Here is a 20,928-nt window from a genome sequence, read left to right on the forward strand (position 1 = left end):
GCTGTGCTGCTGAGATGGGCCGGGCTCCTCGAGACCACTGGGGAGATCCTGGCAAGCACTGAAGAGAGGCAGCTGTGCCCAGGAGCAGCTCCTCTGCACAGCGCAGCAGGGCTGGGAGCTCTGACCACAGCTGGCGCGGGGTGAGGAGAGAAGGAGAGAGGGCTTGGAGGCACTGAGGAGCGCAACAACAGAGGGCAACGTGTGGCAGGACACATCTGCAGGCTTCTCCGCCTGGCTGTGCTGCTGGTGTTCTTGTTCCCAGGCTGGCTGGGGATGGGGGTTTCACATGCCCATGGAGTGAGCCCTTGGTGTGCTTGGGTGGAGGGGGGGACAGGGACAGGGTGAAGGGTCTGGAGATGGGCAATTTGAGCCTGGATTCCTCTGCTCTCAGCAGTGTCCTGTTTTGTTTCAGGCAAATATAAGAGTGCAATTTTCCTGTAGGTCAAAGAGACACCAGCACAGGGCAGTTGACACTAGGACTGACAGACAGACTCGATGTGGTCTTTCAAGGACACTGCACTAAAGGCAGCGCCTCTTTGATGACACACAAGGTTTTACTGTGAGTACCGTGGGGCTGCTAGAACAAAAGAGAAAAAATAAAAATCACTATATAATCTTTACCACTTGCTAAGGGCAGGACCGACTCCCATATTGCCCACAGCAAGTCCCCTGCTTTCAGTGACACTCTCAAGCAGCACAAACCAGAAGTCATGAAAGGGACCTGCCAAAAGTCTGAATGGAAGTGGAGAATCATTTGGGAGGGATTAAATGAGAAATGGAATGAGTTTTACTCTGAAATGAGAAATGGGGACTTAAAAGAGAAATGGATATGTTTTTTCTAAGAACTCTGTTTTGAAGTATCAGTGTTTTTGTGTTCCATGAGCAGGACCCCATGCCCAGAAGTAGGAAATGTCCAACATCAGCTCAGTGAGCGAGTTCTTCCTGATGGCATTTGCAGACACACACGAGCTGCAGCTCCTGCACTTCGCGCTCTTCCTGGGCATCTACCTGGCTGCCCTCCTGGGCAACGGCCTCATCCTCACCGCTGTAGCCTGCAACCACCGCCTCCACACCCCCATGTACTTCTTCCTCCTCAACCTCGCCCTCCTCGACCTGGGCTGCATCTCCACCACTCTGCCCAAAGCCATGGCCAATGCCCTCTGGGACAACAGGGCCATCTCCTATCAAGGATGTGCTGCACAGCTCTTCTTTTTTGTCTTCTTCTTTGGTTCAGAGTATTCAGTTCTAACTATCATGGCCTATGACCGCTACACTGCCATCTGCAAGCCCCTGCACTACAGGAGCCTCCTGAGCAGCAGAGCTTGTGCCCAGATGGCAGCAGCTGCCTGGGTCAGTGGCTTTCTCAATGCTGACCTGCACACAGCCAGTACATTTTCCTTGCCCCTCTGCCAAGGCAATGCTGTGAACCAGTTCTTCTGTGAAATCCCCCACATCCTCAAGCTCTCCTGCTCAGATGCCTACCTCAGGGAAGTTGGGGCACTTGTGATTAGTGTTTCTTTAGGCTGTGGTTGTTTTGTTTTCATTGTGGTGTCCTATGTGCTGATCTTCGGGGCAGTGCTGAGGATGCCCTCTGAACAGGGCCGGCACAAAGCCTTTTCCATGTGCCTCCCTCACCTGGCTGTGGTCTCCCTGATGGTCAGCACTGTCATGGTTGCCTACCTGAAGCCTCCATCTATCTCTTCCTCATCCTTGGATCTGGTGGTATCATTTGTGTACACAGTGGTGCCTCCAGCAGTGAACCCCCTCATCTACAGTATGAGGAACCAGGAGCTGAAGGATACTTTGATGAAACTGATGCCATGATGTTATTCAAAATCGAGATATTGCCCTTCGTTTTCTGCATTTGACTGATAATGTAACACATTACAGACCCAAGGGTTATTCTATTGGTTTTGTGGTCATTTTAAATACTGTGCAGGGGCAGTGCAGCATCTCAGGACTGTGTAGAAAGTGGGTTGCATGGAAGGGTTTCCACTGTGGCTGTCCATGCCAGCGCAGACGTGCTTACCTGGGAAATGCTCCCTGGGAGATGGGCTGTCATGGGAGAAGAGCAGGTCCCCCTCTGTGTGCAGAGGAAAAATGGGAAGAAAAACCCTTTGTTGCTGGTGTCATCAGCCGCATCATATGCATGTAGAGAGATGAACATGAGTGAGCACAAAGGCCATCAGCTATTCCTACAAGTCTCCTGAAGGCTGGTGGGGCAGAGAATACCACAGGTCCAAGTAACGTCCCCTGGGAAGCCACCTAAAGGCAGCACTGGGATGGGCTTCCTTGAAGCAAGGTCCCTGTGCCCATTCCTCATGTCCTGGGGTATCTCGGATGAGGGCAGAGCAGGGTGAGTTACTGCAGGGCTGAGATGCCTCCCAACCTCTGGCAGTTGGTGCAGGAACCAGAAGGACACTGCAAGTGCTGCAGTGCACTGCCCCTGGGTGTGCAAGGCAGGGACTTGTGTCTCTCAGCAGCCCTGTGTGTATGAGGCGCACCGGAGGCCAGCTCAGATGTGGACACCTCACAGAGCCCTGACACTGTCCTGTGTGACTCTAGAAACAGCCCCCAGTGTCCCAGTGAGATTTCTGTCATGCCTCTTACACAGATTCTTTGCAGATGCCCCTCTCTGTTATGTCACACTACCCTGCCTTTCTGGACTGGGCTGCCGAATATTTGCATCATAGAGTTTTCTGGGGACTTGGAAAAGGCAGGCATCAAATGCATCTTCAAGAAGGACAAGAAAAAAGATGGGGACAATTGCAATTGTCACCTCTTGTTGTGGTTTAACCCAGCCGGCAGCTAAACACCACACAGCCGTTCTTTCACCCTTCCTCCTCCCTCTCTTGGGTGGGGGAGAGAAATGGGTAAGTGAAGCCTGTGAGTTGAGATAAAGACAGTTTCTTAAGACAGGAAAATAATAATAACAATAATAATAATAACAATAATGATGATAATAGTACTACTAATAACAATGTGTACAAACAAGTGATGCACAATGCAATTGCTCACCACCCACTGACCGATGCCCAGCCTAACCCCAAGCAGTCCGGCCCTCCTCCCCCTGGCTAGACACCCCTATATATTTTTTAGCATGATGTCAGATGGTATGGAATACCCCTTTTGGCTAGTTTGAGTCAGCTGCTCTGGGTCTGTCCCCTCCCAGCTCTTGCTGTACCCCCAGCCTGCTCACTGGCAGGACAGAGCGAGAAGCTGAGACGTCCTTGTCTTGGTGTAAGCACTGCTCTACAACAGTTAAAACATAGGGGTGTTATCAGCACTCTTCTCATCCTAAGACAAAACATAGCATTCTACCAGCTACTGGGAAGAAAATTAACTCTGCCCTAACTGAAACCAGGACACCTCTGCTCCTGGTGACATGATGAGGAAAGTCCTGCCACAGCCATCTTCAGGCACTTGGAGGAAAACAGAGGTTGCTGAACCAGTCAGGGAGGGGGAAGAAAAGAATGTGGTGAACCTGGACATTAGCAACATTAGCAAAGTCTTTACAATGGTCTCCTGGAGTCTCCCTTTAGCCAGACTGGTGATATTTTGACTGAAGAAAGGGATGATTGGGGGGGGAGGGGACAGGGCTGAACATTAGTAGGACAAAGTTCTTCTGACAGCCAGATACCAGCAGCATCCCTCAGTGATGCTAAGGGATGCCTTAGGTAAAAACCATTGACCCTATTTGTTATCTCCCTTTATGATGGCATAGAGCACATTTTCAGCTCATTTGTGGCTGATACCAGTCTAGGGGGAGTCTTTGAGCAACTTTACCTTGAGTAGAGCCCAACAAGATTTGGGCCACTGCAGGACCAGTTAACTTCATCCCAGCCAGACCCAGTACAAGCAGATACCTGTTTGGCATGCCGACTGTGAGATCCTCTCTGCCTACACACCCAGTACGACCCTTACAGGAAGAAGGCCTGGCTATGTGTTGTCTTGTTCCTTCTTGGAAGTAAGGAACCAGCCGGGCTTGAGAGTTTGCTTGTGGGAACCTCATGAAGTTCAACAGACCTAAGTAGAAGGTCCTACACCTTGGCCAGGGCAATCCCAAGCACAAATACAGGCTGAGTGGAGAATGGATGAGGTGATTCTCTCCCTCTGCTCTGCTCTCTTGAGACCCTACCTGAAGTATTGCATTCAGCTCTGGGACTCCCAGTATAAGAAGGATACGTTGGTATAATGAAAGCCATCACAAAGCTGATCCCAGTTAGACGACATACAGGGAGGTCAGGAATAGCCTGGCAAGTAGAGATGTGAGATTTGGGGGAGGGAAGAGGAAAGGAAGAGGAGCTTGGAAGCTTACATTTGTAGAGGTAAGAGAGCTCAGGTCATGTTGATGCTGCTATGACAGTGACTTCAAACAGTCATGTATGGCTCTTACACTACTTTGAACAGTAACATTAATCTCTTAACCTAAATATTAGTCCAACACCCTGACAGGAATCCTGTCTGGAGAGGTGTCCTGAATGTTATGGGGCTCTGCAGGTCAAAATCAGAAGGGCCAAAGCCCAGCTGGTGCTCATCCTGTCTATTCCTGTCAAAGGCAATAAAAACTGTATATATAAACACTTTAATTACGGAGGATTAAGGAGAATCATCATCCTTAATTCAATGTGGTGGGAAACCTGGTGACAAGGGATGAGGTAAAGGCTAAAGTAATTAATGCCTTCTTTGCCTCTGCCTCTAGCAGCAAAATCAGTTGTTTCCCTGGACATTTCTTCCTCCTCATGGCAAGAGCCCAACTTTCTAAGGTGCACTTTGTGGTAGTTTTTCTCTCCTGCTCTTTCCACTTGCCTGGCCCCAGCCCTCTCCAGCACCCTCCTTGCTGCTCTCTGATGCATGTCAGCACCTCCCCGTGCGTGCCGGCCAGCACATCTGCTGAAGGCCAGTGCAGCTGCTGCAGGGGCAGGGAGCTCAGCATGGCCCTTGCAGCCCCCTGCCCTGGGCCTGCCTCTTCCCCTGGCTTCAGCCCCAGCCTTGTCTCTGCTGGCAGGAGCACTCTTGGCATGCGCTTCCTGGCCTCCCCTCACCTGCGCACAGTTGCTGCCCACTCAGGCTGCTGGCACAAATGTGTCCTCACACGCAGCACCACCCCTTGGGCTGCCTCTGCTAGCCTCCCCCACCCCACTGCCTTGACTCCTTGTCTCTTCTGGGCCCCACTTTCCAAACCCAAATGCCTTCCTTCACTGTCATCTCCCTTCCCCTGCCCTGTGGGAATACCAAGCTGGGGCAGACAGGTTACCATTAGGTGTAGTGGTGCATGTGTAATCCACATTGTTGATGGCACAAATGCCAGTTCCTTCACCAGTGATGTACATCCTTCTTCATGTTAGGCCAAATTCAATGTCCTTCTCTTTCTGCTTTTCCTCATGGATGAACTGGATTAGGTCTCCTTGATTTTTCTGAGGCACAATGCAATGCTTTTTCCCTTCTGCTACTCCAGCACAATATGTGTGACTTTCCCTTACTCTGCATTTTGACCTGATGGGTCATTCCACATTTGTTCCTTTCAAAACCTTAGTTGGACGGGGGCAATTTCCAAGGTTGTGCAAGCTGATGGGTTCTGGCTCAGCCATTTGAATCATGCTATACTTGAGTTTATCAGCCTGAGTTTGCTAAAGATGACCCAGGAAGGTAAATCGATGTTCACGTGTCTAGTAGGAATAAGGAATAGTATCTCAGGTTTCCAACGGCCAATTCAAATCTAGGTCAGTCCCAGCAACCCACTGAAGAAGAGGTTTGTCTTGGAAGGGGTTTCCTGTGTTGCACTGGGTTGCAGTTGCAGGGACAAAGACCACGGCTGGTAGTGGAGGTGCCCTGGGAACTCCACCTGGCTCCGCCTGATTTTCCCAAAGGGCTCTGGCCTCCTGCAGGTCTTTTCTGACACCTACCAGTGCAGGGAAGTGCCTCAAACACAACGGGGCCACTGGAGGTTTTCCCTGGTTATGCTTATGGTCAAGCAGTAATGCTCTGCCTGAACACACAGTTATTTCTTTAGTACTCGAATGATAAAGTAACTACTCATCAGCTCAGATGATTCAATCCCTTCTGTAAAATGTCTCACATGAAGTATATTTTCTTTCATGAAGAAATGCTAATTTCCATGGTCTATATTAATGGCAGGAGAAGAAATTGTGATGATCACCTGCACTTGCATTCTCATTGCTTTGTCTATCATGGTGTGCTCCCTCGTCTTCCAGGCACAAAACCCATCTTGATTACACAGACCCTGCTGAATGTCCCCTTTCCATCTGCCTGTCTGGACCTGGACTTCCCATTGTTCTCCTGGTTTTCCCTCCCCTTACTCTTTGACCATTAAGACCGCTCTCAGTGACCCAGTTGCTGCTTTGAGTTTCAGTGAGTTCAAGCTCACCCATCTCTCAGCAGTCTGTCTAATGGTTTCCTTAGTAAGACCCTCATCATTTATCATTGAATTAGTATAATATGGATTAATATTAACACAATTATTGAAAATTTCCTATTAATCACTGTAAAATACATAATGTACAGTCATTCTTTTGGGAAGGTAAACATCATTGGAGGCAACAAAATAAGGAACGTGAATTTTTTACTTTTTTTTTTTTTTGCAAATTGCAGCATGATTTTCTGTTGTTTGTTTTGAAATAGGAAAACCCCTGTTCTTCCCACCTAAGCAGGGCTTCAAAAGAGAAACCCTAGAACAATATAACGAGGACAATGATGCTCTAAACTGAAACACAACAAAATTCAGCCTTTAAAATGAAGAAAGATTTTTATTAGATGCTGTTTGAAATCATCCTCCTCAACTACACCATGAAGGCTCTCCAATTAACTCTACATGTCTTGAAGACCTGAAGAAAGTGGTGGGAGAGATATGGCTGCTTAGGAGTTTCTGCATTTTAATGAGTTCCATGGTGTATGTTGGTGCTGAGTCTATGAAGGTTAGATACTGAGAAGAGAGTGATGCAACTGCTTCAGTAAGTAAAGTCAGGAGGAAAAGTTGAAGTGACTTAAGTATTAATGAGTCCTACTTAGGGCCCTAAGCAACAAAGTCTCCCCAGGGACATGTTAGGGCAGATAATTGGAGGTCATCATTACAGACAGGCAAAGCACTGTGCTGAGAAAACTCTTAGTTGCTTTTCTTGAAGTATCGAGCCAAGGCCTGACTCCAGCTGCTGGAAGGGGAGATCCTGCACCCCTACGTCTGGCTCAGTGCTCTTCCTGGGGATCTGTGGGATGTTCTGGGCAGTGTGATGCCATAAGAAGAACACTGGTATGACACCTCCCAGCCTCTACACAGGGTTGCAAGGAATCAGTGAGGCCCCATTGTAATGAATATAATATCTCTCCTCATAAGCTCTAGCCAAGGGGACAAAAACCTCTGGGCTTTTGGGGTCTTCTGTTCTTGCTAACACCCTCCTCCTTCTCCTCTGCAGGCTTTCCTATGCTGTCCCACAGTTTGCCCTATTTCCTTGAAATCTGCAGACACCCATCTCTGTTCACCACCTTGCTCTCGTCCCAGCATTTCCATCATTTCACCAATGTCTTATCAACCCTCACCAGCTGTTACTTGAAACACAAAGCTGTGGTCTGATCACAGACACTCTTTGGTTGACCTCTGGCACCACAGCACTGCCCTTTGAGGGACATTTCTTCCTCATTGTGGCTAGTGCGTAACTTCCAAGATGCAGTCTGTGTCAATTTTTTTTCTCCTGCTCTTTGCTACTACCAAAGAAAGCTCCATCAGGGTGGAAACCATTCCTGAAGTAGGCATCCCAACCCACCAGGCTCCTTGCAGCCTGTCAGCCAACAAGACACAAGTCACTTCAGCAGCACCTTCCACGCCATGGGCCTGCTACTGGCCTTGCAGATTCTTAGCTAGACACAGCCAAGCCTTGTGCCTCCTGCTGGCCAGTCATAGATTCAAACAGAAAGGACAGGACAACCCATCTTGGGGCCTTCTTTCTGTCTGGGTCCTCCTGGGTATGTAGGTAGAGGTGATCCCACAGTCAGCATGCCAAACAGGTGCCTTCTGCTGGCCTAGCAGGGTCACTGACACAGCATTCTCCTCAAGAAATGCTTCCCACAGCATTCTCCTCAAGAAACTGGCTGCTCGTGGCTTGGACTTGCGCACACTTCGTTGGGTTAGAAACTGGCTGGATAGCCGGGCCCAAAGAGTTGTGGTGAATGGAGCCAAGTCCAGTTGGAGGCCAGTCACTAGTGGCGTCCCCCAGGGCTCGGTGCTGGGGCCGGTCCTCTTTAATATCTTCATCGATGATCTGGATGAGGGCATTGAGTGCACCCTCAGTAAGTTTGCAGACGACACCAAGTTATGCGCGTGTGTCGATCTGCTCGAGGGTAGGAAAGCTCTACAGGAGGATCTGGATAGGCTGCACCTATGGGCTGAGGTCAACTGCATGAAGTTCAACAAGGACAAGAGCCGGGTCCTGCACCTGGGGCACAATAACCCCAAGCAGAGCTACAGGCTGGGAGATGAGTGGTTGGAGAGCTGCCAGGCAGTGAAGGACCTGGGAGTGATGGTTGATAGTTGGCTGAATATGAGCCAGCAGTGTGCTCAGGTGGCCAAGAAGGCCAACGGCATCCTGGCTTGTATCAGAAACAGTGTGACCAGCAGGGCTAGGGAGGTGATCGTCCCCCTGTACTCGGCTCTGGTGAGGCCGCACCTCGAGTACTGTGTTCAGTTTTGGGCCCCTTGCTACAAGAAGGACATCGAGGTGCTTGAGCGGGTGCAGAGAAGGGCGACGAAGCTGGTGAGGGGTCTGGAGAACAAGTCCTACGAGGAGCAGCTGAGGGAGCTGGGCTTATTCAGCCTGGAGAAGAGGAGGCTCAGGGGTGACCTTATCGCTCTCTACATATACCTTAAAGGAGGCTGTAGCAAGGTGGGGGTTGGCCTGTTCTCCCACGTGCCTGGTGACAGGACGAGGGGGAATGGGCTAAAGTTGCACCAGGGGAGTTTTAGGTTAGATGTTAAGAAGAACTTCTTTACTGAAAGGGTTGTTGGACACTGGAACAGGCTGCCTAGGAAAGTGGTGGAGTCACCATCCCTGGAAGTCTTTAAAAGACATTTAGATGTAGAGCTTAGGGATATGGTTTAGTGGGGACTGTTAGTGTTAGGTCAGAGGTTGGACTCGATGATCTTGAGGTCTCTTCCAACCTAGAAATTCTGTGATTCTGTGATTCTGTGATTCTGACAGATGTCAGCCCTCACTTGGCTTTGAATGCCATGTGACTGCAGAGCAACCTCATGGTTCCTGTCCTGCCTCAAGGGGCCAAGCATCTAAAGTTAAGGGTTAGGAGAGGGCTTGAAGGTGAGGAGGTTAATGCACAGGTCATGTATGGGATTAGGAACTAAGATTCACCTTTCTGAGTTAGAGATTAAGGAAAAATTAGTGGAAGTGTTTGGTGTTCTGTTTAAGTTGTGATGTCTGTGATTAGAATATGGGCAAGCTTTGTGGTTTAGGGTTTTGTTTAGGTCTGTTAAGAAGTTGTCTAGGGTTAAACAGAGCATTTCAATGCTAGGATTAAGAGCAGGAATCAAAGTAAACAAAAAGAGTAAGCATAAGGGAAAAAACTATGGGCTGAGTTTTGGCTTCAAGGGATACTTTGAGGTCTGGCATTAGAGTAGTGGATTCCTGTCAGGGTGTGGAGTAGTATTTAGGGTTAGGGATTAAGTTTACAGGTTGAGACATTGGAAGGACCTCACATGAACTTTTGAAGTCAGTGTTAGAACAGCATTAACATTACCTGAACTTTTTTTCCTCTTCCAAATCATTAATTTCTGCTGTCCTAGCTCCTCTTCCCTCCCCTAAATCCCACATCACTCCTAGCCAGGGTTCAGCTGACCTCCCCATAGCAGTAATCTTGTTGGGATCAGTTTTCCAATGGCTTTCATGATCTCAGAGAATCTGTCTCACCTCTGTAGGCTACTGCATTCATAAGACAGAAGTGGCACTTAAGGCAAAATGGAAGAGGACACAAACATGTCTAGGAGCACCTTGTACAATGTGCCCAGCAGCTCTGCACCACCACAGAACTGATCTTCCTGATGTGAAGTTTTGGTTCCAGAATGGCTCCTATGGATTCAGGCTAACTTCCCAGGCCCTCATGCATGCTTCAGTTTCCCCTAGGGATCTTGGAGGCACCGGCTGCCTCTGTGTAGAAAACTGAAAGCAGCCGTGGACTTTAGGCAAAAGCTGAGATCTCTGACACGACAAGAGGTGCTGCTCTGCAGAATGAGGGAGCTGTGGTGCTCAGGGCATGGGGGCACTCTGCAAGGTCGTGCTGGGCAGGCTGGGAGGCAGACCCAGCTCATGGGGTCACTGCCATTGCCCCCGGGCTGCAAGGAATCATTCACCAGACTCCTTTGCTCAGGATGCTGCGTGCCCTGGGGTTGCAGAGCTCTCCTCTGCCTGCTCACACCAGACTGAGCACTTGAGCTCTGGTCAGTCCACATGGGACATAACATGGTGCCCAGGGCAGTGTGTCTCTGCTGTCTGGCCAGCCGTTGCTGCTTCCCCCCTTGTGCTCCCTGCAGGGCCCCGAGCTGGTGGATCTGCTGTGAGAGCCAGGGGCTGTGGTGCCCTGGGACCCCTGCGGGTCTCCCCCTTACCCATGCTGCTCAGGGTGGGCAGCAAACTCAACTCCATGAGAATCTCTTCTGCTGAGTCCCTTTCTATCTGCCCTGATGGCTCAGCAGCACAGGGCAGTGCTTGGCAGGACCATGGGGTGTCTCTAAGGGCACAAAGGGCAGGTGAGTGCTGCACCAGACCTGGCCCAGCAGCCTACAGAGAGCGTCTCCACTGTTACTTTGCAGTCTTATGGGCCTTCTGCTGCTGGCTCTTCTCTGCCTCCTCTGGCATTGCAGAGACCTTACTGGGACAAGAACACCTCAAATTTACCTTTCCCCCTAAAAAATCCCCCTAAATAATTGGTCTTTGGATGGTCACTCTTTTTAAGAGGTCCTAATCACTACCTACTGAGCACATTGTCCCTGCAGATCCTGGCAGCTCCAGATTCCTCTGCAGGCCTGCATCAGCCATCAGCCCCACTGCCAGAGATGCAGTCCCATGCAGATGAATCCAGTTGTCTACTTTGGCAGTGACACCATAAAGAGAGCTCTTGGTGCAGCCCTTGATTCCTCACAGAACACCCTGGGTTTTTCATCCTGTGTCCTTCACTCCAAAAAAAAAAAAAAAAAAAAAAGAGCAAGGAGCAACCCCTTGGCTCTATTCCTGATAGCACGCTTGGAAGAAGTGTCCAGGTTTCTGGGTTTGCCCTGAGCAGCCCCTTTTGTTATTCTGGTGCAAGCAGGGAGGCAACTGTGACCCAGGGCTGCACAGTGCCTGCTGCTGCCTGCAGCCACTGGGATGCCACTGCAGAGACAACAGGACTGTCATCAAGACATATGAGAGCTCAAGACTAACACAGATACAAGAGCTCAAGAAAGCAATGAGGAACAAAATAGAAAGCAGCAGTGACAAGGCCAAGTCCTGCTGCTGGGCATGGCCATGGCTCCAGGGAAGCAGCAGCGCCAACCCAAAGGCAGCAGAGAGGCAGAGCCCAGCGGGCAGTGAGGGGCAGCCCCAAGGGCCACCAGGGCTGCTCCTGCATGTGGCAGTTGGGTTCTTGGCCCTGAACCCCTCCTGCATGCTGGGGCTGCTCCCCCACCTCCAGAAAGATGGGAAGAGATGGAAGCTGATAACAATGTAGTTCTGATGTGTTTATTTATTTATTTATTTATTTATTGTCTGTGTGTGTTTATCTACATGGTAAACCTGCTTCTTTAGATAATTAGAAGATTGGGTATTTTAAATGAAAGAAAAAAAAATAAAAAATCAGGTAGCAGGTTAAGGATAATATTATTTAAATCAAAACAAATAATTTGAAAAAAAATATAGAGAGAAATATAATAAAACATTTTTTCCTCGAAGTTCCTGAAATAATCAGGGAACTCACAGTCAATATTGATTCCAAAACAGCAAGTTTCCATAGAGTTTCATTACTGCATCCTTGAGATACTGGTTCCTCATGCTGTAGATGAGGGGGTTCACTGCTGGAGGTACTACATAGTACAGAACTGCCATAATAAGATCCATGGATGGGGAAGAGATGGAGGGGGGTTTCAGGTAGGCAACCATGACAGTGCTGACCATCAGGGAGACCACGGCCAGGTGAGGGAGGCACATGGAAAAGGCTTTGTGCCGGCCCTGCTCAGAGGGCATCCTCAGCACTGCCCCGAAGATCAGCACATAGGACACCACAATGAAAACAAAACAACCACAGCCTAAAGAAACACTAATCACAAGTGCCCCAACTTCCCTGAGGTAGGCATCTGAGCAGGAGAGCTTGAGGATGTGGGGGATTTCACAGAAGAACTGGTTCACAGCATTGCCTTGGCAGAGGGGCAGGGAAAATGTACTGGCTGTGTGCAGGGCATCATTGAGAAAGCCACTGGCCCAGGCAGCTGCTGCCATCTGGGCACAAGCTCTGCTGCTCAGGAGGCTCCCATAGTGCAGGGGCTGGCAGATGGCAACGTAGCGGTCGTAGGCCATGACTGTGAGGAGATAAATCTCTGGACCAAAAAAGAATGAAAAGAAGACCTGTGCAGAACACCCTACATAGGAGATGGCCCTGGTGTCCCAGAGGGCATTGGCCATGGCTTTGGGCAGAGTGGTGGAGATGCAGCCCCAGGTCGAGGAGGGCAAGGTTGAGGAGGAAGAAGTACATGGGGGTGTGGAGGCGGTGGTCACAGGCTACAGCGGTGAGGATGAGGCCGTTGCCCAGGAGGGCAGCCAAGTAGATGCCCAGGAAGAGCACGAAGTGCAGGAGCTGCAGCTCATGCGTGTCTGTATGTACAATGTATAAACAATGTAGATGGTCTCTAAAGGTGCCTTCCACCTGGACTGTTCTGTGCTATTCAGGCAGATGCCCCATGGTTGTTACTCTCAGGATGAAGGGACCTAAAGACACTCTGCCCCACTGGCCTTCATGACACCCCTAGGGATAGCTGATGGCCTTTGTGCTTGCTCTTGTTCCTCTCTCCATGTGTGTACGATGTGCCTGCAGGTAGCAGCAGCTGCAAAGGGTTTCTGTTCCTGTGTCTCTCCTGCACCTGGCCAGGCTCTGCTCTTCTCCCAGCACATCCTATGTCCCAGGGAGACTTTGGGACTCTCTTTGAGTATGTTCTGATATGATGGCAACTCTGAAAGCAGACGTGAATGTTTAGGCATGGCCCTTTTAGGAGGGAGATGATGTTCAGGAGGCCAGCTGTGTGTGGTGGTTTTACTCAAGTGGGCAGCCGAGCTCCACCACAACCGCTCTCTCACTCCCCCTCTCCTCAAAGAGGAAGGGGGAGAAAATACAACACAGAGAACTCGAGGTTTGAGATAAGAAAGGTTTAATTAAAGGGAAAGGGAATGGGAGGAAAAAACAGAGACAAAAGAAGCAATCAGTCCGCGCGGAAGCACAGAGAGAGGAAAAAATATTCTCTACTTCCCATCAACGAGCAGTGTTCGGCCACATCCTGGGAAGCAGGGCCTCAAACGCGTAGTGGTTGTTCAGGAGGAACAGCCCCCTCCCCCACGAGAGCCCCCCCTTTTATTGCTGAGTGTGACATCAGGTGTTATGGAATATCCCTTTGGTTGGTTTAGGTCAGCTGCCCCAGCAATGTCCCCTCCCCATCACTTGCCCACCCCCAGCCTGCTGGCTCTTGGGGGCTTGGAAGGAGTCCTGATGCTGTGCCAGCACTATGCAGCAATAGACACAACACTGGAGTGATATCAGTGCTGTTCCAGCTACGAGTGCAGAGTACAGCACTGTGTGGGCTGCTGCAGGGAAAAGGTGACTCCAGCTCAGACAGACCCAACACACTGAGTCACTCATGTGCCCACTGCCTGTCCCTGCCTGCAGGCCCAGCACAGCCTCAGAGCCGCACTGGCACCAAGCTACAGGAGCAGCCAGGCCTTAAACCACCAGCAGGGCTCAGGAGGAGAGGGTGGCAGTGGCAGGAGAGTAGCTCTGCATGGACCCAGCGCTGGTGCTCCTGGGCTGGACTGCTGGGCCACGACTCCTTTCCCCTCCACCTCTGAACATAGGCACTGCCTCGGCAGCCACAGAAAACGTCTCAGAGGAAGGATATAAGACAAAAAGTCACTTTAATTCGTTTATATACTCAAGCAAAATGAAGAATTATATTTCTTTCTGGACAATATTTGATAAAATAAAATTGAGAAAAAAAAAGAACACCAACAACAACACAAGAACATAATACCCACTGGCTTCGCCTATCAAGAGTTACATTACAAGTGATTTACAGAAGACGGCAGGCAATATATTGCGGAAGAAAGCCACCCAGTCATCACTTTCCACATGGCAACCTTGATCTCCTTGTTCCTCATGCTGTAGATGAAGGGGTTCACTACTGGAGGCACCACCAAGTACAGAAATGCCAGAACAACATCCAAGGAAGGGGAGAAAATTGATGGGGGCTTCAATTTTCATTGATGGTGGGCAAAGATAACTGTGCTGAGAAAGAGGGAGACCACAGCCAGGCGAGGGAGGCATGTGAAAAAGGCTTTGTGCCGTCCCTGCTGTGAGGGGATCCTCAGCACAGCCCTGAAGATCTGCATATAGGACAGAGCAATGAAAACAAAACACCCCAACAATAGAAAAGCAGTAACAGTATTCAGTTGAACTTCCCTTAGGTAGGAGTCTGAGCAGGAGAGCTTAAGGATCTTGGGCATTTCACAGAAGAACTGGTTGAGGGAATTGCCACAGCAGAGAGGTAGTGAAAATGTATTGGCAATGTGCAGCACAGCTTGGAGGAAGCCACTGCCCCAGGCAGCTGCTGCCATGGTGGCACAGGCTCTGCTGCCCAGGAGGGTCCCATGGTGCAGGGGCTTGCAGATGGCAACGTAGCGGTCGTAGGCCATGACAGTAAGAGCAAAATACTCTGCTCCAATCAACAAGAATAAAAAGAAGAGCTGTACAGCACATCCTTGATAGTAGATATCCCTGGTTTCCCAGAGCAAATTGGCCATGGCTTTGGGCAGAGTGGTGGAGATGCAGCCCAGGTCAAGGAGGGCGAGGTTGAGGAGGAAGAAGTATGTGGGGGTGTGGAGGTGGTGGTCGCAGGCTACGGCGGTGAGGATGAGGCCATTGCCCAGGAGGGCAGCCAAGTAGATGCCCAGGAAGAGCGCGAAGTGCAGGAGCTGCAGCTCCCACGTTTCTGTGAATGCCAGCAGGAGGAACTCAGTGATGGAGTTGCTGTTACACATTTATTGGCCCTGAGCAAGGTAGCCTGTCCAGAAGAAGAAATGACATTGTAAAATCTAAGGACTTCTCTGACCTATACATGTCTCATAGAACAGTCACACACAACACATTCTTTCCCGTTCCTTCCACAGGAAGAGCTTTCTGCAGCTGCTTGGCTTACCTCTGCTTGATGCTCTGAGGGTGCCACAGGAAGCAGGGGGCTGTGCTGTGGGCTCTGCAGCAGTCAGTTCTGGTCTACAGCAACAGGTGAAAGGGAACACTGAGTGATCTGAGAAGTCCACTGGGCAAGGACATGTCCCTGTCTGCAGGACAGGAGAAGGTCAAATAACTCCTTAAGAAACAACAAAGGTGGTGTCAGTACTGTCTGCATGCTGAGGTGTGTGAGGTGCCTCAGAGCAGCAGCAATGCTCAAGGAGCCTTAGTCTCTACTACAGATGCTCCTACTCCATTACCATCCTTCTGCCTCAGCACATGGGCTGGAAAATGAAGCAGATTCTATAAAGTACACTGCCTTCAGGTAGCTCTTGCCAGGTCGTTCTGCAGTGCAGTGTCCTGGGGAGGTGTGGGGCTGTGAGCAGCCTGCCCCAGGCAGCAGGCTCTGGGCAGCAGCAGGACCCTGCCCTGCCCTGTGGTACCAGAGGGGCTCCTTCCACCCGCAGCTTCTCCCCGCAGCCCCTGGGCAGCTCCCTGGACACTCTGATTGTTGAGCCTCGCAAGTAGCAGAGGCCCGGCCGTGGCACACAGCCTCTGGGGCACAGCGGGGACCCTGCTCTGCACCACAGCCCTGGTCACCCCCGCCTGCATCCCCAGCTACACAGCCTGCAACCGGCCCCAAGAGAAGGGAGCCCTCGGGCCCTGCACGCTGACCCTGCAGCATGCAAGCCCTGCATGCCCTTCAACTCCAACACCAAGCGTCCTCCTGACAGCTCCCATCAGCTGAGGGCTGGGCCAGCTCCAGGAGAGCCTGGCAGGGTGCGCAGCAGCATTGCCCTGCACTCAGAGACTTACCATGGGGAGGTGGCTGGCAAGATTTCTCCCTCTGCCAGCTCTCCCTTGCCTTCCTATTCCAGGCTGCCCTGAACATCTCTTTCCCCTTCTCTCCTCTCCCCATGCCAGCTGCACGCAGTGCCCCCAGCAATGCTGTGCCTGGCAGAGGAGCTTTATCTGGATGGCTGAAGCACCTTCTCAAGTAGTCCAAGTCTGATGCAAACTCCAAAGCCTCTCACAGTGCTAATGGTCCCACTGAGAGACATTACTGTCAAAGCCTCCCCATGGACTTGTTAGAGCAGAAAAGGGCAGGCAGTGATGACAGGGAGACCAAGGACCAGGAAAGAGGGCCCTGATGCTGAGGAAACCTTGATGTGTCCCATGAAGTCCAACAGTCGGGCCCTAACCCCAGCCTCTGGGAAGGGAGATGCTGTCCCTCCAGCAAGGTTTAGGGCTCTTCCTGGGTCAGTGCACAGTGGGTAAGGGCAGTGCCAAGTACAAGGCTACAGGAGGACATCTCCCAGGCTCCTGGAGGGGGATGAGGAGGCATTGAGGCCCTATTGCAGTAAGGATGAGGTGTCTCCTCATAGGCATCACTGACAGAGACAAGAGCCAGAGCCCAGCACACAAAGCTGTTGGCTCTGTCAGGGGATTTCATCTTGCAAAAGATCCTTGAAAATAACCACCACAGGCTGTCCTATGCTGTCACATCTGCACCCGTTTCCCTGCAGGACATAAATATCCACCTCGCTTCCCTACATTGCTCTCACCTGAGCACCTCCCTGCCTTGACTGATGTCTTTCAATCTGCCCTCAGTAATCCATGAAACACAAAGCCAGGGGCTGATCCAGATATCCCTAGAGAGGGAGGGGGAAGGGTGAGCGATCTTCCATAATGATTTTGTAGAGGTAAGAGGCTTCAGGTAATGTTGATGCTGCTTTAACACTGAATTAAAACATTGATGTAAGGCCATTAGCCAATTTTAAAGAGTAACCAATTTTAAAGAGTACCCAATTTTAAAGAGTTTTAAAGAGTAATCCCTAAACCTAAATGCTACTCCAACACCCTGACAGGAAACGCCTATTCTAATGCTTGAACTCAAAGTATTCCATGAAGCAAAACTCGGCCCATAGTCTTTCACCCTTACCTTTACTCTTGTGCTCACCCTAATCCCTGCCTTCAATACTAGCATTAATATGCTCTATTAAACTCAGACTTCTAGGCAGATGTAAAACAAAAAACTGTTCCACAATGCTTGCCCATAACCTAACCACACACCTGACACCATGTCCTGGTTTCAGTTAGAACAGAATTAATTTTCTTCCTAGTAGCTGGTGGAATGCTGTGTTTTGGCTTAGGATGAGAAGAGTGCTGATAACACCCCGATGTTTTAATTGTTGCAGAGCAGTGCTTATACCAAGCCAAGGACACCTCAGACTTTTGCTCTGTCCTGCCAACAGGCAGGCTGGGGGTGCAGTAAGAGCTGGGAGGGGACAGACCCAGGACAGGTGACCCAAACTAGCCAAAGGGGTATTCCATACCATCTGACGTCATGCTAAACAATATATAGGGGTGGCTAGCCAGGGGGAGGGGGCCGGACTGCTCGGGGTTAAGCTGGGCATCGGTCAGCGTGTGGTGAGCAATTGCATTGTGCATCACTTGTTTGTACATATTATTATTAGTAGTACTATTATCATCATTGTATTATTATTATTATTATTATTATTATTATTATTATTATTATTATTATTATTATTATTATTATTATTATTATTATTATTATTATTATTATTATTATTATTATTATTTTCTTGTCTTATTAAACTGTCTTTATCTCAACTCACGGGCTTCACTTTCCATTTCTCTCGCCCGTCCCAGAGAGGGAGGGGGAACGGTGAGCGAACGGCTGCGTGGTGTTTGGCTGCCAGCCGGGTTAAACCACGACACACCACAAGCAGAACAACACATTTGCTAAATTTATAACCCAGAAAAGTGAGCCCTAGTCTCTAAGGGACTAGAGAGGTCAACTCTGCCTCAGGATCTCCTGCCCCAGCAGGAGGAATGTGACTGTGGCAGGGACTGTGAGGCCACTTCTGCCTCTGTGGTTCATAGGGCAGCAGCACGAACGTGTCACAGGAAGGGACTGTGAGGTCACTTCTGTCTGTAGCTGGCAGGTCACCCTTGACTTCTCCCTGGGATCTGTACTTATGGGCTGACATCTGCCAGTGGCACTGGTAGGCCAGCAGAAGGCAGCTGTTTAGCATGCTGACTGTGGGATCCCCTCTGCCTCCATACCCAGGAGGACCCAGACAGAAAGAAGGCCCCAGTATGGGTTGTCCTGTCCCTTCTGCTTGAGTCCATGACTGGCCAGCAGGAGGCACAAGGCTTGGCTGTGTCTAGCCAAGAAGCTGCAAGAGCAGCAGCCAGCCCATGGCTTTAAAAATGCTGGTGAGGTGACTTCTGTCTTGTTGATTGCTGCATCCATGGGCTGAGGCCAACTGCATGAAGTTCAACAAGGCCAAGTGCTGGGTCCTGCACTTGGGGCACAACAACCCCATGCGATGCTGTGGGAAGGGTGGCTGGACAGCTGCCCAGTTGTAGTGGGTTTACGTGGCAAGGTTTTGGTAGCAGGGAGCCATAGGGGTGGTTTCTGTGAGAAAGATCTAGAAGCTGCCCCATGTTTGGGAAGGGCCCCATTGTTTTCCAGATCTGAGCCAATAAGCGATGTTTTGCGCCTCCGTGAGAGCATATTTAAGACAGGGAAAAAACGCTGCGCCACACAGCAGCCGGGAGAGTCAAGGGAGTGGGAGAACAGCCTTGCACCAAGGTCAGTGTAGAAGGAGGGGGAGAGGTGTTCCAGGCGCCGGAGCAGAAGTCCCCTGCGGCCTGTGGTGAGGACCATGGTGAAGCAGGATGTCCCCCTGCAGCCCATGGAGTACCACGGTGGAGCAGGGTTCCACGCTGCAGCCCGTGGAGGAGACCACGGTGGAGCAGGTGGCCCTGCACCGACGGAGGCTGCCGCCTGTGGAAGACCCCTGCCGGAGCAGATTCCGGGCCGGACCTGTAGCCCGTGGAGAGGAGACCACGCAGGAGCAGGTGATCTGGCAGGAGCTGCTGCCCGTAGGGGAGCCAGGTTGGAGCAGTTTTCTCCTGAGGGATGGACCCCGTGGTACGGACCCATATCTGGAGCAGTTCTGGAAGAGCTGCTGCCTGTGGGAAGCCCACGCCGTATCAGTTCATCAAGGACTGCATCCCGTGGGTGGGACCCCACAGCACAGGGGACGAGAGTGACCGAGAAGGAGCGGCAGAGAAGAAGTGCTGTAGACTGACCATAACCCCCATTCCCCGTTCCCCTGCGCCGCTCGGGGGGAGGAGGTGGAAAAGGGTGGATGGGGGGGGAAGGTGCTTTTGTTTTGTTTTTTTTCCTTTGTTTTCTCACTTCTCTCGCTTGTTAGTTGTAGGCAATAAATCTTACTATCTCCTTATGCCGAGTCTGTTTTGCCCGTTACAATAATTATTGCGTGATTTTCTCGTCCTTATCTCAATCCTTGAGCCCTTTTCACATATTTTCTCCCCATTCCTCTTTGAGGAGGGGGAGTGAGAGAGCGGCTGTGGTGGAGCTCGGCTGCCCACTCGAGCGGAACCACGACAGTCTTTTTTGGCGCCCAACGTGGGGCTCAAGGAATTTGAGATAAGGATGATAGTTAGTAGAAGTAACGGGCAAAAATATGTGCAGGATGATTGTTAGGAATGTACAAGTTGTGAAGAATTTAAGAAAGCAGTAACTGTGATATGTTAGTGTGGTGAAGGGACGAGGGGTGGTGTGTGTGTAAAATGTCCACCTTGTCGGTGCTGTGATGATGTTATGTTTATTTTGGTGTGGTGAATTCTTTTTCGTTTTGATTTAAGTGAATTTTGTGAAGGTTGTTGTGATAATTGTAAAGTAAGAGTATGTTGTGAGTAGTCTTAAATATGCTATTAACAGAGGCGAGGGGTGGAATGTAGTGGGTTTACGTGGCAAGGTTTTGGTAGCAGGGGGCTATAGGGGTGGTTTCTGTGAGAAAGATCTAGAAGCTGCCCCATGTTTGGGAAGGGCCCCATTGTTTTCCAGATCTGAGCCAATAAGCGATGTTGTTTGCGCCTCCGTGAGAGCATATTTAAGACAGGGAAAAAAACGCTGCGCCACACAGCAGCCGGGAGAGTCAAGGGAGTGGGAGAACAGCCTTGCACCAAGGTCAGTGTAGAAGGAGGGGGAGAGGTGCTCCAGGCGCCGGAGCAGAAGTCCCCTGCGGCCTGTGGTGAGGACCATGGTGAAGCAGGATGTCCCCCTGCAGCCCATGGAGTACCACGGTGGAGCAGGGTTCCACGCTGCAGCCCGTGGAGGAGACCACGGTGGAGCAGGTGGCCCTGCACCGACGGAGGCTGCCGCCTGTGGAAGACCCCTGCCGGAGCAGATTCCGGGCCGGACCTGTAGCCCGTGGAGAGGAGACCACGCAGGAGCAGGTGATCTGGCAGGAGCTGCTGCCCGTAGGGGAGCCAGGTTGGAGCAGTTTTCTCCTGAGGGATGGACCCCGTGGTACGGACCCATATCTGGAGCAGTTCTGGAAGAGCTGCTGCCTGTGGGAAGCTCACGCCGGATCAGTTCATCAAGGA

General features: G+C 50.7%; 1 protein-coding gene across 1 annotated transcript in view; it reads right to left on the reverse strand.

The window, feature by feature from the left end:
* Positions 1–20,928, reverse strand: part of LOC309890758 (olfactory receptor 14C36-like) — a gene marked incomplete at both ends in the record, with an annotated part of 48,627 nt that overhangs the window by 14,177 nt on the left and 13,522 nt on the right. Inside the window, one exon of the mRNA XM_082785163.1 lies at positions 12,264–12,614. Coding sequence (XP_082641289.1) covers positions 12,264–12,614 — 351 coding nt within the window. The remainder of the gene's footprint in view (positions 1–12,263; positions 12,615–20,928) is intronic.

Source organism: Aythya marila (genome assembly GCF_965140915.1).
Source record: "Aythya marila genome assembly, contig: HAP1_HAP1_SCAFFOLD_186, whole genome shotgun sequence".
Lineage (NCBI taxonomy): Eukaryota > Metazoa > Chordata > Aves > Anseriformes > Anatidae > Aythya > Aythya marila.